This window comes from Neltuma alba, unplaced genomic scaffold (genome assembly GCF_004799145.2).
Source record: "Neltuma alba isolate B1F8T4 unplaced genomic scaffold, ASM479914v2 tig00006149_pilon, whole genome shotgun sequence".
NCBI lineage: Eukaryota > Viridiplantae > Streptophyta > Magnoliopsida > Fabales > Fabaceae > Neltuma > Neltuma alba.
In genome coordinates, this window is record NW_021634367.1 from 10,225 (window position 1) to 27,025 (window position 16,801).

At 33.3% G+C, this 16,801-nt stretch overlaps 1 protein-coding gene across 1 annotated transcript; it reads left to right on the forward strand.

Annotated features, from left to right (window-relative positions):
- Positions 1 to 12,352: 12,352 nt before the first annotated feature.
- On the forward strand, positions 12,353 to 14,830 carry LOC114749737 (receptor-like protein EIX1). The gene is made up of 2 exons (XM_028938279.1): positions 12,353 to 14,022; positions 14,143 to 14,830. The coding sequence occupies exons 1-2, from the start codon at positions 12,353 to 12,355 to the stop codon at positions 14,828 to 14,830; spliced, it is 2,358 nt and encodes a 785-aa protein (XP_028794112.1).
- The last annotated feature ends 1,971 nt before the right edge of the window (positions 14,831 to 16,801 follow it).

Sequence of the window (16,801 nt, forward strand, 5' to 3'; positions counted from 1 at the left end):
ATATCAATTTGGAAAAAATATTTTTTTAAAAAAATAATACATATAAATAAACTTACATATTACTTATGGTTTTAAATATAAAATCTAGTTTGTATAAAATTACCCTACAAACTAAATCTTATGTAGTACCGGAGGTAGTAATATTTATCCATATATTCTTCCGGTCTTTAATATAGAACCTAATTGTTGAGTTAGTTTTGATCCTAAATATAATACTCATTTATCATATTTATCAATTTTTTAATAAAATACTCTTATGGATATTCCCTCAACTATAATTAAGTAGAAAAAGGAGAGAAAGTATTAAGAAAGATGATTATGGTGTTTTAGGAAAACTGTGTCATATTTTTTATAATTAACTAACTTACTTAACTTTCTTAATGTAATCAAATTAGTTAAATAGGTCTTATATTAAAAATTGGAAGAGTATTATCATACATGCTCAAATATGTTGATTGTTAGATTGATGCAATGGAAGTAGTGCAACTTCTGCATGGCGACAACGAAAGCTCTCATGAGGTAGCAGACCGGCTGGTCCGTGAAGCCAAGGCTTTGATGGCCCAAAACTGGACTCTCATCCAGCATGTGCCGTAGAGTGGGAACAAAGTTGCAGACTACCTAGCCAAGCTTCCTGGGATTAAGATTTCCCAGAAATCATCTCTATCATTTACCATTTTCCTCTCAAAATCTCATCTCTACCATTTCATTAAAAAAAAAAAAGAAAGAAAGAAAAAGAATGGTTCAAATTTAATATTTTCAAAAATGATTGTTTCTGATTAGTCTTCTGGCTGAAGTTGCCCTTTGTGACATACGTGCTTGTATTTAAAAAAAAAAAAAAAGATTGTCCACCTTTTTTCTCCACTTTATATAATATTGTAATAATAGTTTTGTAAAATATTAAATTTGAATAGTAATCTATTTGTGGATGAGATTGTGAGAGATAAATGAGAGAGAAAAAGAAGAGAGATGAACTCTGCAGTTAGAGGCTTTCATCCAATAGCGGCTCTCACTGATGAGTCGCGTTTACTGTTGAATGAGGATGGAAATGAGAGTCTAGAAGTGGCCTGCTGGTTTGAGGCCTTCCTGTTGTAATAATAATAATGATAATAGTAAAAGAAAATTCTTAGGTTTGTTTTTCCCATTCTCTAATTGATCTGGGATAAAGGGTATGGGGTGGGTTTAAAAAATTAATGAAATGGTAATAATTCTTACATGCTAACGAAGGGACGCTACATATTGCTTTCTATTATTTATTGGGTTGGGTTAGATGAGCAACCTTTTTAGCAATAATACATAGGAACCGGCAAATCAAATTTAAGTGACCTGACTTGTTAAGTTTCTTTTCCCAAAAAAAATAAAATAAATGTATTGATCTTGGAATTTTAAGTGTTTAAGCTTTGGCCACTAAGTTCTTAAAAACATAATTAAGCTAAGCTACTTGTGGACGGCAAAAAGAAAGAAAGAAAGAAAGAAAGCAATGGTGGTATAAAAACAATATTTCTAACGCGAGAAGAAAACAGGACATTGGAAGTTGGAACTTTCTCATCAAAGTCAAAGTAGAAACACACATACGTGACTGTACTAAGTTCTAGGTTCTAAAGGTATTAGCAGGTTTGACCATATCAATGACCCTTTACATGGGGCAAAAGACTGAAAGATGCTTACTACATACAAACCAGTATACGTTTCTGCATGTTCTCATTTCTTCTCAATGAAAGTTCTTCGTTTCTGGTTGGTCCCAAAAGAGAAAAGAAAAGAAGTTTAAGTTCATTTCTGGACCATTCAACATGTTAAAAAAAACTCATCTTATTTACACTGTCACGCGCGGAAAGGAGCGATATTGCATGCTGCGTATGTAGCTACATATTCGATACTGAGATGTGTAGCTTTTGCCTGCAACCAAAACTTGCTTGAGAGAGAGAGAAAGAAACATCAATGGCAAAATTACCAGTGACTGAGTTATTATTACACTTTGTGTGCTTTTCCATCTTAGTTTTCATTGGGAGTAGTAATGGGGGCCACTTGATTTATTGCCTGGCCTCTGATCGAGAAGCTCTCATGGACTTCAAATCTTCATGGAGGGGAGACAACTGTTGTGAATGGCATGGAATAGAGTGTGACAACAGCACAGGAGCAGTTATTACAGTTGATCTCCACAACCCGTATTGGGATCCACATCAGTTGAGCAGGTATGGATACTGGGACTTAAATGGTGAGATAAGACCATCTTTAATGAAGCTCAAGCCATCACTAAGGCATTTAGACTTGAGTTTTAACGCTTTCAATGGCATACCAATTTCCTCAATTCTTGGGATCACTTGAAAATTTGCAATATTTGAACTTGTCAACTGCTGGTTTTGGTAGCTTCATTCCTCCACATTTAGGCAACCTATCTCGTTTGCAAGTTCTTGATCTCAGGGCCGCTGAAAAGTTATATGATGACCTTGTTGTCTTTTAGCCTGTTAAATTATATGCTGACAACTTTCAATGGACAAGTGGTCTTATCTCTTTAGAACATCTTGCTTTGAATGGGGTTAACTTCTCCTTGGTGAAAGATTGGGTTGGTCCTTTGAATCAATTTCCTTCTATAGTTGAAGTGCATTTATTGAGTTGCAACCTGTCTGGTTATATTCCACCTCTTGTCTCTTTAGATTTTTCTTCGCTTGGTGTGATAGATCTTAGCTTTAACAACTTCCATTCAGAAATACCCGATTGGCTTGTGAATAAAACTAGCCTGCAACATATTGATATGAGTAGAAGTGGGTTATATGGAAGAATACCACTTGGTCTAGGTGAAATGCCAAATTTATTGTCATTGGATTTAAGTTAGAATTATGATCTTACAGCGAACTGTTCCGAACTCTTTAGAAAAAGATGGGAAAAGATACAAGTTATTAATTTAAGAGAAAAGAAGGTGTACGGAAAACTTCTTTGTCTTTGGGAGACATAACTTCTCTCACTAGACTTTATCTTGATTCTAATGCTATTGAGGGTGGTATTCCAAGCTTATTGGAGAACTTTGCAATTTGAATTGGTTTTCTTTGTCAAGGAATAATATGACAGGAAATCTACCTGAAATTTTTGAAGGAACACAAACTTGCCCTTCTAAGAAACCTCTACATAATCTGCAATATTTGGTTTTGAGGTACCATCAATGGGGTGGTAAAATTCCATATTGGTTAGGTCAACTGGAAAATATGATTGGACTTGACCTTAGCCCAACTTCTTTAGGATCAATACAGAATCTTAATATCTTGCAACTTGGAAAGAATAAACTCAATGGGACTCTTCTAGAAAGTTTAGGACAACTTTTTACTCTACCAGGGTTGGATGTTTCTCCTAATCAATTGGGAGGCGTAATATTTGGAATTCATTTTGCAAAGATGATCAATCTGACATACTTAGACTTATCCTCCAATTTATTTATTGTGAACATCGGCTCCAATTTGATGCCACCATTCCAAATTGAAATACTTAGAATGAGTTCATGCATCTTGGCTCCAATCACAAAAACATATAAACGTTTTAGACCTCTCAAATGCTAGCATTTCCGACTCTATACCAAATTGATTTTGGATAGGAATGGCTAACTTGACTCTCTTATCTCTTTATCAAAATCAATTTTTCGGACAAATACCACAGTCTATAGGAGAGAGGTGTAATCCTCTTTTCACCATTGATCTTTCCGGCAACAACTTCATTAGAAGGATCCCTTCAAACTTTGCAAATTGTTCTCACTTGCATGCACTAGACCTTAGCAGCAACAATTTTTCTGGAGCTATTCCAAATTCCTTAGGTCAATTGCAGACACTTCAAGTATTACATCTAAGTGACAACTAACTCTCAGGTAAATTGCCATCATCTTTCATCACATTATCCAATTTGGTAACCATGGATCTTGGAAATAATAAACTTTCTGGCGAAATTCCTACTTGGATTGGGCATGGATTTTCAAAACTTAGGATTTTTAAGTTAAGGTCCAATTTATTCTTTGAACAAATACCTTCTTATCTCTCCAAACTAAGTTCATTGCTAGTCCTAGACCTTGTAGAGAATGACTTGGGTGGTACCATTACAGCCAATTTTGGTGATCTTAAGGCAATGGCTCAAGAGAAAATGAATGAAAGTTTCAATGTAATATATCGAGATGTAATATATCATGATAGGTTGGTTGTGAATACAAAAGGCCAATCATTAACTTACACCAAGACTCTTCCACTAGTCATCAGCATAGACCTATCTGGAAACAACTTGTGTGGAAGACTTCCCCAAGAAATTACAAAGCTATCAGCCCTAGAGCGCTTGAACTTGTCAAGAAACCATATAACTGACAGTATTCTCGAAAGCATATCTAATTTGCATAATTTATTATCACTTGATCTCTCAAGTAACCTACTTACTGCCACCATTCCTCAAAGCTTGCCTTCCTTATCATTTTTGGGCTACTTGAACTTATCCTACAACAACCTTTCAGTCTCATCCCTTACAGGGTTCACATAACAACTTTTAAAGCATCTTCATTTGTTGGAAACCCTGGTCTTTATGGTTGTCCCCTTCCTGTGAAGTGCCTACATAATAATGACGTTCCTGGTTCTGGTTCTGTTGGTTCTGATAATGAAGCAAGTAATGGTGAAACAGCTGATGGTGATGATAATGGGCTGATTGATAAGTGGTTTTACTTGAGTCTTGGTGTGGGATTTGCAGCTGGGATTTTGGTGCCTTTTCTCATATTAAGAATGAAGAGATCTTGGAGTGATGTTTACTTTCATTTTGTGGAAGATGTTATTATTAGATTTCTTGTGTTGAAGTAGAAGATAAGACTCCATCGTGGGCGCGAGATCAAGTCTCATAACTGACAGGAGCCAGTAGGTTTGGTATTTACATTTCTATTGTTTATGCATCTTATGTAATATTTTAATTTTAAATGACTGGCTTGTCACTGTAATTTGAAATCTTCAAGGGGAAAGAAATTCTCTTGACTTGATCCAAAAATGCCGCATGCATGTGTGTAATACTTGAAAGTATTGAAGGAGGAAGCCACATGTATGGTTATGACGGAGCAACCTCTTGTGTTAATTTCATCAAGGGATGGGTGGAAGCCGACTCTGGTTTATGACTTGGGGATATAGGCCAAAGGGGAGGTATTGGTTAATTTTGTTGATTCCTAAATGTCTTTTTCTCATGTCTTTGCCTCTTACCTTATGACTTTCGTCTAATGCTACCTCCGGTCCTAATTATAAGGCCTCATGTGTAGTTTACAAACAAAATCTTATAATTAAGACTGAACTTGTATTTATGTTTTGGAACTCTCCCTTTTCTGCTTAATGGAAACATTCTTTTATGTTTGGAAACATTCTCTCTTGGTCCCAAAAAAAATTGCTTGGATGTTTAATTTATACTTGCTCTGTTTTTTCCTTCCGTTGAAGGATATACTTGTTCTGGTTGATGCATTGATGCATGTAATAAGCATGTGGATACAATGAAGCCTTATATATGTTTGATTTATCGATCTATCGTTCCTTGAAAAAGTTTATTTTGCCGATTTAAGCTAACTATAAAGCTATGGTTGGTAACAATGTCTCGGATCAGACCATAAAAATATGTTGGGTGTGTTGTGCTGGTAGAAAAATCATTTTAATGTGAGTTAAAACTAAACTTTGACCAATAATAGTTGGGTCTGATGAAAGGAGTTAATCTCTCACAGTTTGGTAAACAATATTTGTTGTTAAGAGCTATGTCTAATTTAGTGTTCGATAATATTTCATATAAATAAGAATGCCTCTGATAAGAGGATATATGTATTTAAAAAGGGGGAAAAAACTAAACTTTGGTAAGCAAATGGAGAATTCAAGTCGTCAAATGGCATGAATGTTTTCTATTAAAATACTCAAATTGAATTTTCAGAATTATAGGCACTATTTTGATATAAAATAAAAGGAAAATATGTTTTAAATAAAATGAAGCTTAAATTTTTCTTAAAAAATAAGTACTTATTTGTTTTAAAAAGTTGAAGATTAGATACTATTTATTGTCTACTACAAACTACCAAAATCATCAAGTATGTTGACTTAATTGTCCTACTAAACTACTAACTCATATGCTTACTATAAAAACTAGTTGACTATTTTTAGTAGATTAAAAAAATTAGTTAACTTAAGGGGTGTGGTGGTCTGTTAAGGGGGTGCAATGGGAAATGGATCAAGGGATTCTCAAAAAAACTAGGGTTTTGCTCGCCTATAAAGGCTGAAATATGGGCTGTGATATCTAGATTGCAGATGGCTTATAGGACTGGGATCAAGCATTTGATTGTGGAATGTGACTCCCTAGCTGTTGTTAATATTCTAAATAGTATAATTGATGATTTTGATTGTAACTCTAGCTTACTGAAAATTGTAAAGGCTGAACTTGATAGATTTGTGAATGTTAGGATACAGCATGTATATAGGGAAGGCAATACTGTCGCGGATTGCCTTGCAAGCTACAATCTTAAGATAGATGTGGAGGAGATGATTTTTGAAAGTCCTCCCCAGGTTGTAAGAAGGTTGTTATTTGCTGATTGGATGGGTGTTGCTCTCCCAAGATCAGTGAGGATTCAATAATATTAGGCCTTAGAGCCCCGTACTATTCACCAAAAAAAATTAGTTAAGTTAATTAATTATAATAAATATGTGTTGTCTTTCTTAAAATAACTTTGCTAATCAAGTATAATGGCTAGAATTATCATTATCATGAGGGCTATCTTAAAAAAAAAAGAAAAAGAAAAGTATAAGAGACAAAGTGGATTAGAATTTTATATTTAGATCCCAAATAAAAGTGAAATAAGCTTTTTATATTAATGATAGTAGGTAGTACATAAATTTTCACAGTTAACTAGATCACTAGAATCACCAATGAATCATTAAATATATGCTACCTCTGTTACTTAATATAAGAACCCGTTTGATTTTTATTTTAGTCATAAATATAAGAACCCAATTCACTTTGTCTTTCATGTTTATCTATTTTTTCTTAAGATAGTTCTTATAATAATACTCCTCCGATCCTAAGTATAAGACCCTTATACTAGTTGTATAAGTTTCTTATATTTAGGACCGGAGGAGTAGTAGTTTTATGCCAATACACTTGATTAACAAGAAAATTTTTAAAAAGATAATACCTATTTATTATAAATAATTAATTTAATTAGTTTTTTTAATCTATTCAAATTAGTCAACTAACTTCTACTTTAAGTGCTGGAGGTAATATATATGTAGCACACAAGAAAAATTAACTAACAACAAATAAAAATACAGGCAGCACAACTTTGGTTAATTGAAACTATTTTTAAAAAATATAATCAATTTTTACCGGTTGTATTCAAAACCTCTTTGCTTATGCTCGGTGCGCATTAGTGCTAATCGTCTATTGAAGTATGAGAGATATTGCTGTAAACACTTATTCTTTTTTACAACACTACCCTCCAATTCTTAATATGAGAGCTATTAACTAATTTAAAGAATTAAAAAAATTAGTTAAGTTAATTATTTATAATAAATAGGTATTGTATTTTCTAAAATACTCTTGTTAATCATGTGTATTAGCTAAAACTACTATTTGATAAAATTGTTAACATATGTAACTATTATAAAAACTATATTTAAAAAAAGATAAATATGAGAGATAAAATGGATTATGGTATTATATTTGAAATCAAATTGAATACTACCTATGATCCTTAATATAACAGCTAATTGACTAATTTGAGTTGATTAAAAATTTTTCTTAAACTAGTTATTTATAATAAATAGGTGTTGTCTTTCCTAAAATATCCTTACCAATCAAGTGTATTAGCTAGAACTATCATTATTACAAAGGCTATTTTGAAAAAAAATGGATAAATATGGGAGACAAAGTAGATTGAAATTTTATATTTAGAATCAAAATAAAAATTAAACAAACTCTTATATTTATATTAAGGACTGAAAATAATGTCAAATTTATTTTTATATTAAAAATGGGAGGTAATATTACCTAAGGTGGTTGTACCTTGAGAAGAGTTATTATGTACAGGTTATAAGGAGGAGTTGTTACAGACTCGAGGAATTTGGGCTTGTTAAGAAAGATTCAAAACTGCCCATCGTAAACTCATGAAATGGTAAAGGTTCTTAATTATTCATGTTAAACTTGATAAATATGGTGAATTGAAATCTCAAAAGGTTGTTAGACATACGTCAAGTGAAATGGGATGACCGAAAATAAATTGGCTGAACGCACTTTTTCCAAACTTTATTTCGGTGATGTCCTTTAAGAATTTGATATTTTGATTTCTGAGTTTCAATCAAATTTTATAATCACCCATTTTACTTTCCTTTCCTCCGCTAATCGTGTGGTAACACCGCATTATCAACCCTCTCATATACTACCTCTTATTCTAATTATAAGATCTTATTTATAAACTATAAATAAAATTATAAGATCTCATTTATAGACTATAAATAAAATTTTATAATTAAAACAGAAAACAGTACTCCTCCGGTCCTAAATGTAAGACCCCTATACACACTAGTATAAGGGTCTTACATTTAGGACCGGAGGAATATATTTTTTAAGAGTATTAGAGTTTTGGTCTTTAGTCTTTTCTTTTATCTTCCTTCTTGGCCTCGCTGCCTTCTTATCATTACTAAGTTTTGAACATTGTGGGGATGTTAATTAGATGTTAATAAAATCTATATAATTTATTTAAATAATTATTTAAATTATAATGTGACTATGATCAGTATTTTAAAATTGTTTAGAGGTTATGATTTCATGATTTAAATTGCAGGTATATATTTTTACTTCAAAAATAAAAATAATAAATATTAAAAAAGACTAAATGATCGGCCTGATAAATGCTAGCCCTTTTGATTTTGAATAAAAGAGCTAGCCCTTATAAATTATTTAATACTAATTTCGCTATGAATTATAAGACTTTATTTGTAGTTTAAAAATAAAGTCTTATAATTAAAATATGAGATAATATTATATGAACCCCATAAAAAATAACTTTGCATAAAATTTCCACCATGGTTGTTATGAGGGGGGAAAAAAAGTAAAACGGCAAGGAAATTTCCATCATGGCCACCTCGGCTTTTTCAAAAGCATAAAGCTTAAGAACAGCTCGAAACCGTGTTTCACACTTTCAACCCTTTCCTATACTTCTTCATCGGCTTTTCCAAAAGTATGAGCCTTAAGAACATTGTTTGACCCATCACATTTTTTTCCACTAAATTTCTTCAAAAAAAAAATCCTTTTTTTAATGAAAGAAGACTAGCATCCGGAGATTACTAGGTTGGATAAACTATAATACTACATCTGATTAGTTAAGTTAGTTACCAGTATCGGAAAATTATGACTACATTGGGGAAAATATAAATAATACTACATTTGATGCTTACTTTGATTTTTGATTTTGTGGAAGTGGTCATTGTAAAATTTCTTGTGTTGCTGTGTAGAACAAGAAGCAATCATGGTTATAGAATCAAGCCCCGTCACAGACAATAGTTTTAGAGGTATTTGGATTTCTCTTTCTGTCTAAGGGTGTGCATGGACTGGACAGGGTAGGATAGGACTCTTGTTTGACGCCCATCTCGAAGGATAAATGCATCCCAATATCTAGTAGAAGCCCTAGCTATTTTGGGCTAGGTTAATAGGGGTTGGATAGGGCAGGTTTTCCTTGCTCAAATTTACAACTTAAGTCATGAAATTTAAAATACTACCATATGTCTTAAGAGCTATCCATGCTTCAAGAATTAAACAATATGTATAATTATTAAAAATAAGACAATAAAAAAATTGTAATTAAAACCTTAAAGTTCAAATGATTCACGTCAGTCTTCACAAAGTTGAGAAAATGACAAAGCGTGTAAAACAAATACAAGCTATATTCACATATTCAATTATATTATTAACTTATGGTTTAATATAATTTATAGACATCTATATATTACATTCAAGTTCGTATAATTAGTATCATTTCATAATATATGAAGTAATATCAACTTGAAAAAATTAAAAGACAATTATAGTACATAGCAAGGTAATTCAAAAAAATTAAAAAAGGTAGTATTTTTTTTTAAAAAAAAACTAGAACTTTAAAAATGTAAGGTCTTTTTGGTATTGAAATATAATAAAATATAATATCTTAATATTATACTATATATATTATAATTATGAAAAATATATATTATAACACAAATAATTATATAAATTTCAGGCAGGGCCAAATAAGTAAGGTTGCATGTCTTGCCTGTGATCTGGCCCCGCCAGTGATTAGCCTGACCCAAATTGATTTTGGCTGGGCTAGACATTTTTTGGTAGGTTCGGGTAGACAAACCGGGTTATTGAGCTCATAAATACTCCTACTTTTGATTGTGTATAATTTATCTGTACTACTAGATCCTAACTTTTTATGCTTCTCGCTATAGTACGTCTCTTTCCATTATTTGTGGCAAGAATTTATTTATTTACTGACTTTATTGCTGGTAGCGTTTGCAAGCCTTTGTATTGATGTGGCACATATGGTCTTAAAAGGGAATCTATTCTCCATATGAGATGCGGCTGAAATTTCTGGCCTTCACCTTCTTTTTCCTCTATCTTGGAACAAGATGCTACAAGTGTCAGGATCAGGTCCTAAAATGCTGCTAAGGATTTCTGGTTTTTTTTTTTTGTTGGGTTGGTTTAATATTTCTTCTTTGTTGGTTTTTGTTCTGTGGACTTCATTTCTAGGTGTTTTGTTCTTCTTTACCTTTATATAATCCAGCAGTGTTTGATGTAAAATTAAAAAAAAAATGTTGCATGTTTTGTAACAGTTGAAAGTTATTGAAGCATGAAGGTACATGCACATTTGTTATGACTTACGAGAATAGCCCCCCTTCTCTCCCTTTCTCTATAAATATATATTTATTGAACTTTATTTTTTTAAAATGGTTATGCTACTAGTACTATAAAAACTAATTTGATTTTTATTTTAATTCTAAGTATAAAACTCTAATTCACTTTGTTTTTCATATTTATTTATTTTTTTAAGGTAATCCTTGTAATAATGCTAGTTCTTAGCCAATGCATTTGATTAGTAAGGATATTTTAGGAAAGACAGTACCTGTTTATTGTTAATAACTAATTTAATTAATTTTTTTTTAATCTATTCAAATTAAATAACTAGTTCTTATATTACGTGGGGGCAGTACTTTAGAATTTGTGAGCTTCGTCAAACCACCAACATAAAGGCGAGAGAAAGGAGAAGGGAGGGATCGCTGCAAAAATCAGCGTTTGTGATGAAGGCGATGACCAATTACATAACTGTTTCCGTAAAATTTCCGTCATGGTTGTTACAACAAAAAAAAAAATATCACAAAAAAAATAAATAATAATAATCCATCATGGTCATCTTCGGCTTTTTCTTCACCCCTTTCCTTATATTTCCGCGTTGGCTTTTTCAAAAGTATAAAGCTTAAGAACATTGATTGACCCGTAACATTCGGTTTCACTAAATTTCTTCGGAAAATCCTTTTCTTAATGAAAGAAGAAGACTAGCATTAGAAGATTATGCCCAGGTTGGGGTGAAATATAAATAATAATTCGTTTGGCTCTTTATCAAAAAAATCCCCATAATTCTTAATACATAATTAAGGCCCTTTGTTTAAAGCATTGATTGTTTTTCCAAGTATCATTTCCTTTGATATTTCTTAACTATAATCCATTAATTTTATTGAACGTATGTTTAAAATTTTGATAATTTATTATTTTTAATTGAATTCTTCAATTTATGTAAAATAATTAATGGGTCCTTGCAGAAAGAACCCACAGCAACAACGCAAGAAACCACTCATATTTTCTCACTTTGTCTCTCCTGTGAAATACCATGTCTGTGCACATTTGGGGGAACAAATTAAATCACCATTTTCTCTTTTCGTTCAATCAAATGACGGTGTCGTATTTATATAGGCGTGGGCCTATGTTGCTGTTGTTATGCGCACTACATGGAAAATTGCAGCAGAAGGTGGTGGGTAACTTCGGGGGAAAAAAAAAAACTAGCTTTGGAATAACTTTTAACTTAGTTCTCGAGATGGGTGTACACGATATCTTTGTCTGCCGCGGACTGAACCTATACCTATTAGTTGATTTTATATGATACTGCTTTTTTTTCAACCCGTCTTAAAATAATGTTCACTTGTCGGCCATTTAACACTGAACAAAATAACAAATATTTCAGTAACATGTATGTTGTTACGCGTAAACAAAGGGCATGCTTTGTGCGTGGGTCTATATGTATGGTACTGAGATGTGTAGCTTTGGTCTACAACCATAGCTTGCTAGAGATAAAGATATTTCAATGGGAAAACTACCAGTAATTGAGTTGTTCTTACTCTCACTTTGCGACTTAGTAATCTCAGTTTCCACTGGGAGCAGTGATGGCCACTTGGTTACTTGCTTGGCCTCTGATCGTGAAGCCCTCATGGACTTCAAAAGTGGGCTTCATGATCCAAATAATGTGCTATCTTCATGGAGGGGCAGTGACTGTTGTGAATGGCACGGAATAGAGTGCGACAACAGTACAAAAGCAGTTGTTGCAGTTGATCTCCACAATCCGTATGGGTTTGATGACAGGTATGCGTTCTGGAACTTGAGCGGTGAGATAAGACCATCTTTGATGAAGCTCAAGTCATTAAGGCTTTTAGACTTGAGTTTTAACAACTTTGATGGCATACCAATACCTGAATTCTTTGGTTCATTGGAGAATTTGCAGTATTTGAACTTGTCAACTGCTGGTTTTAGTGGCCTCATTCCTACACATCTGGGAAACTTATCTCACTTGAAAGTTCTTGATCTTGGTTATAGTGTCGGTGTCAATGAATTGTGTGCTGATAATTTCCAATGGATAACTGGCCTCGTCTCTTTAGAACACCTTGTTATGAATCAGGTTAACCTTTCGTTGGTGAAAGACTGGGCTGGTGCATTAAATCAACTTCCTTCTATTGTTGAATTGCATCTATCTGGTTGTTACTTGTCTGGTTATATTCCATCAGTGCCTTCTTTGAATTTTTCTTCACTTGTTGTCATGGATCTTAGCTTTAACAACTTCTATTCAAAGATACCCGATTGGCTTGTAAATGTAAGTAGCTTGCAACATATTGATATGACAGAAAGTAACCTGCATGGAAGAATACCGCTTGGTCTAGGAGAAATGCCAAATTTAGTGTCGTTGGATTTAAGTCAGAATTATGATCTTACAGCAAACTGTTCCCAACTCTTTCAAAAAAGATGGGAAAAGATACAAGTTATTAATTTTAGAGAAAACATGGTGTACGGAAAACTTCCCTTGTCTTTGGGAGACATGACTTCTCTCACTAGACTTGATCTTGATTCTAATGCTATTGAGGGTGGTATTCCCAGCTCTATTGGAAAACTTTGCAACTTGAATAGTTTTTCTTTATCGTGGAATAATATGACAGGAAATTTACCTGAAATTCTTGAAGGAACACAAACCTGCCCTTTTAAGAAACCTCTACATAATTTGCAATATTTTGATTTGGGCATCAATAAATTGGGTGGTAAAATCCCATATTGGATAGGTCAACTAGAAAATATGGTTAATCTTGACCTTAGTGATAATTTGTTTCAAGGACATATCCCTACTTCTTTCGGATCGTTGCGAAATCTTGTTACCTTGAACCTTCGAAAGAATAAACTCGATGGGATTCTTCCAGAAAGTGTGGGACAACTTTCTCACCTATCGGAATTTGATGTTTCTTCTAATCAATTGGGAGGCGTAATATCTCAAATTCATTTTTCAAAGTTGATCAATCTGGATGTCCTAGACTTATCCTCCAATTTGTTCATTGTGAACATCAGCTCCAATTGGATGCCTCCATTCCAAGTTGAAGCCCTTATAATGGGTTCATGCATTTTGGGACCTTCGTTTCCATCTTGGCTCCAGTCACAGAAAGAGATAAAAATTTTAGACCTTTCAAATGCTGGCATTTCAGATTCTATACCAAATTGGTTTTGGATGAGAATGACTAACTTTAGTTTTTAATCTCTTTCCCAAAATCAATTTTCTGGACAAATACCGAAGTCTATAGGGCAAAAGTGTGATTCTCTATTGACCATTGATCTTTCAAGCAACAACTTCATTGGGAGGATCCCTTCAAGCCTTGGAAATTGTTCTATGTTGGATCAACTAGACCTTAGCAACAATAGTTTGTCTGGGGCTATTCCAAATTCCTTAGGTCAATTGCAATGGCTCACGTTATTGCACCTAAGTGACAACCGGCTCTCAGGAAATTTACCACTATCGTTTATTAATTTATCCCATTTGCAGACCTTGGACCTTCGTAACAATGAGCTTTTCGGTGAAATTCCTTCTTGGATTGGAGATAGATTTGGCTTTCTTACATATCTTGACTTGAGATCCAATGCATTCTTTGGAGAAATACCTCATGAGCTCTCAAAACTACGTTTATTGCAAGTGCTGGATCTTGGGGAGAATGACTTGAGTGGTAACATTCCAGCCAACTTTGGTGATCTTAAAGCAATGATTCTAAACAAAAGTAGGGAGCGAGTAGGGCTCTGGATTCAGGGTATTGCAGTTAGACAGTCAAATTATGATTATTATGGGAGAGATCAAGATAGGTTGGTTGTGAATGCAAAAGGCCAGTCATTGATGTACACCACCACTCTTTATCTAGTCACCAGCATAGACCTTTCTGGAAACAACCTGTCTGGAAGAATTCCCCATGAATTGACAAAACTATCTGGTCTAACCTATTTGAGCCTATCAAGAAATCACCTAACCGGCAGCATTCCATAAAGCATATCAAATATGAGTCAGCTATTATCCCTTGATCTCTCAAGTAATCAACTCACTGGTTCTATTCCTCAAAACTTGTCTTCCTTATCATTTTTGGGCTACTTGAATTTGTCCTACAACAATCTTTTAGGTCCCATCCCTTACACAGGTCACACAACAACTTTCGAAGCATCTTCATTTGTTGGGAACCCTGATCTCTATGGTTGTCCCCTTCCCATGAGGTGCCTACATAATGGTTACGGTCATGTTAATGGTTCTAACAGGGAAGCAGGCAATGATGAAGCCGATGATTCTGATGGGCTCATTGATAAGTGGTTTTACTTGAGTGTTGGATTGGGATTTGCTACCGGGCTTTTAGTGCCTTTTCTCATATTAGCAATGAAGAGATCTTGGAGTGATGCTTACTTTGCTTTTGTGGAAGTGGCCATTGTAAAATTTCTTGTGTTATTGCATGGAACAAGAATCAATCATGGCCGCAGAATCAAGCCCCGTCACAGACGATGGTTTTAGAGGTATTTGCATTTCTCCTTCTGTCTGTGTATAATGTGTCTATACTTTATGCTTCTCGCTATAATATGTCCCTTTCCATTATTATTAGTAAGACTTGCTTAATTGCTGGCTTTACTGCAGGGAGTATTTGCAAGGAGGTGAGCTTGATAGGGTGGATTTCTGTGCCATCACCTTCTTTTTCGTATATATTGGAACAAGATACTACAAGTGTTAGGAGGTTTTGAAATGTTGCTGAGTTTAATGGATACGATGGTTCTTCTATTTTGTTTCTTTGTTTCTGTTGTTTTTTTGCTTTGCATATTGTTTGTCTTGTGGACTTCATTTCTAGATGTTTTGTTCCTTTTTACCTTTATCTTAATCCAACAGTGTTTGATGTAAAATTTAAAAAAAAAAAATGTTGCGTGTTTTGTGATAGTTGAAAGTTATTGAAGCAGGAAGGTACCTGCACATAGTTATGACTTGTAATGAGAACCTCTCTTTCTCTTTATTTGTTCTGATTGAAGTTTATTTTTTTAAAATGTTTATACCACGTACTATAGAATTTGTGGGTTTCTTCAAAGACCAAGACCAAGACGAAGGCATTATTGGGTCTGTGAAGAGAACGACAAACACAAGAATGAACAGAATATTGAATAATTGTATATCTCTGATGCACCTTCTAAATCAGTTGTGGCGGATAACCGACGTAGAAAAGGTGTTCTACATTGGGTGTGGAAGGTAATTTACTTTTAAAAAAATGAAATTTTATTTTATCTTTTTTATATTGATTGTAGGCACCGTACAAGAAGAGCTAAACATGGCAGCAAGATTAGGCCTCGTTGCAGATATGGGAGGCTTTCCCCCACCTTAATGCATCTTAATATTATTTTTGGTTCTAATATAAGAGCTAGTAGGGGGTTAAATTTAGTCTAAAATATAAGGTACTAATCTATTTTGTTTCTTTTACTTATCCAAAGTAACCTCATTGATTGTATATATTAAAGTAGTTTGTATCAAGATGTAGTTTTAATCCGAATTATTTGAGGAGGTATCTTATGAAAATCAACACATATTTTTAACAAATACTCTTCTAATCCTTAATATAAGACACAATTATTGAGTTGATTTTAGTTTTAAATATAAGACATATTTTTCATATTTATCAAGTTTTCCGAAATTGTCCCTATGGATACTCATTTAACCATAATTAAGTAGAAGAGGGATAGAAGATATTAAGGAAGATGATTATGGTGTTTTAGGAAAAACATGTCATATTTCTTATAATTAACTAACTTACCTAACTTACTTAATCTAATCAAATTAGTTAAATAGATCTTATATTAAGGATTGGAGGATTAACTAATTTAAACACTTTCTTTAATATATCCAAATTAGTCAAGTAGATCATATATTAAGGATCAGACTTATCTAATTTAGGTAGATCAATAAAGTAGTTAAATTAACTGTTTGTGAAAAGTATGT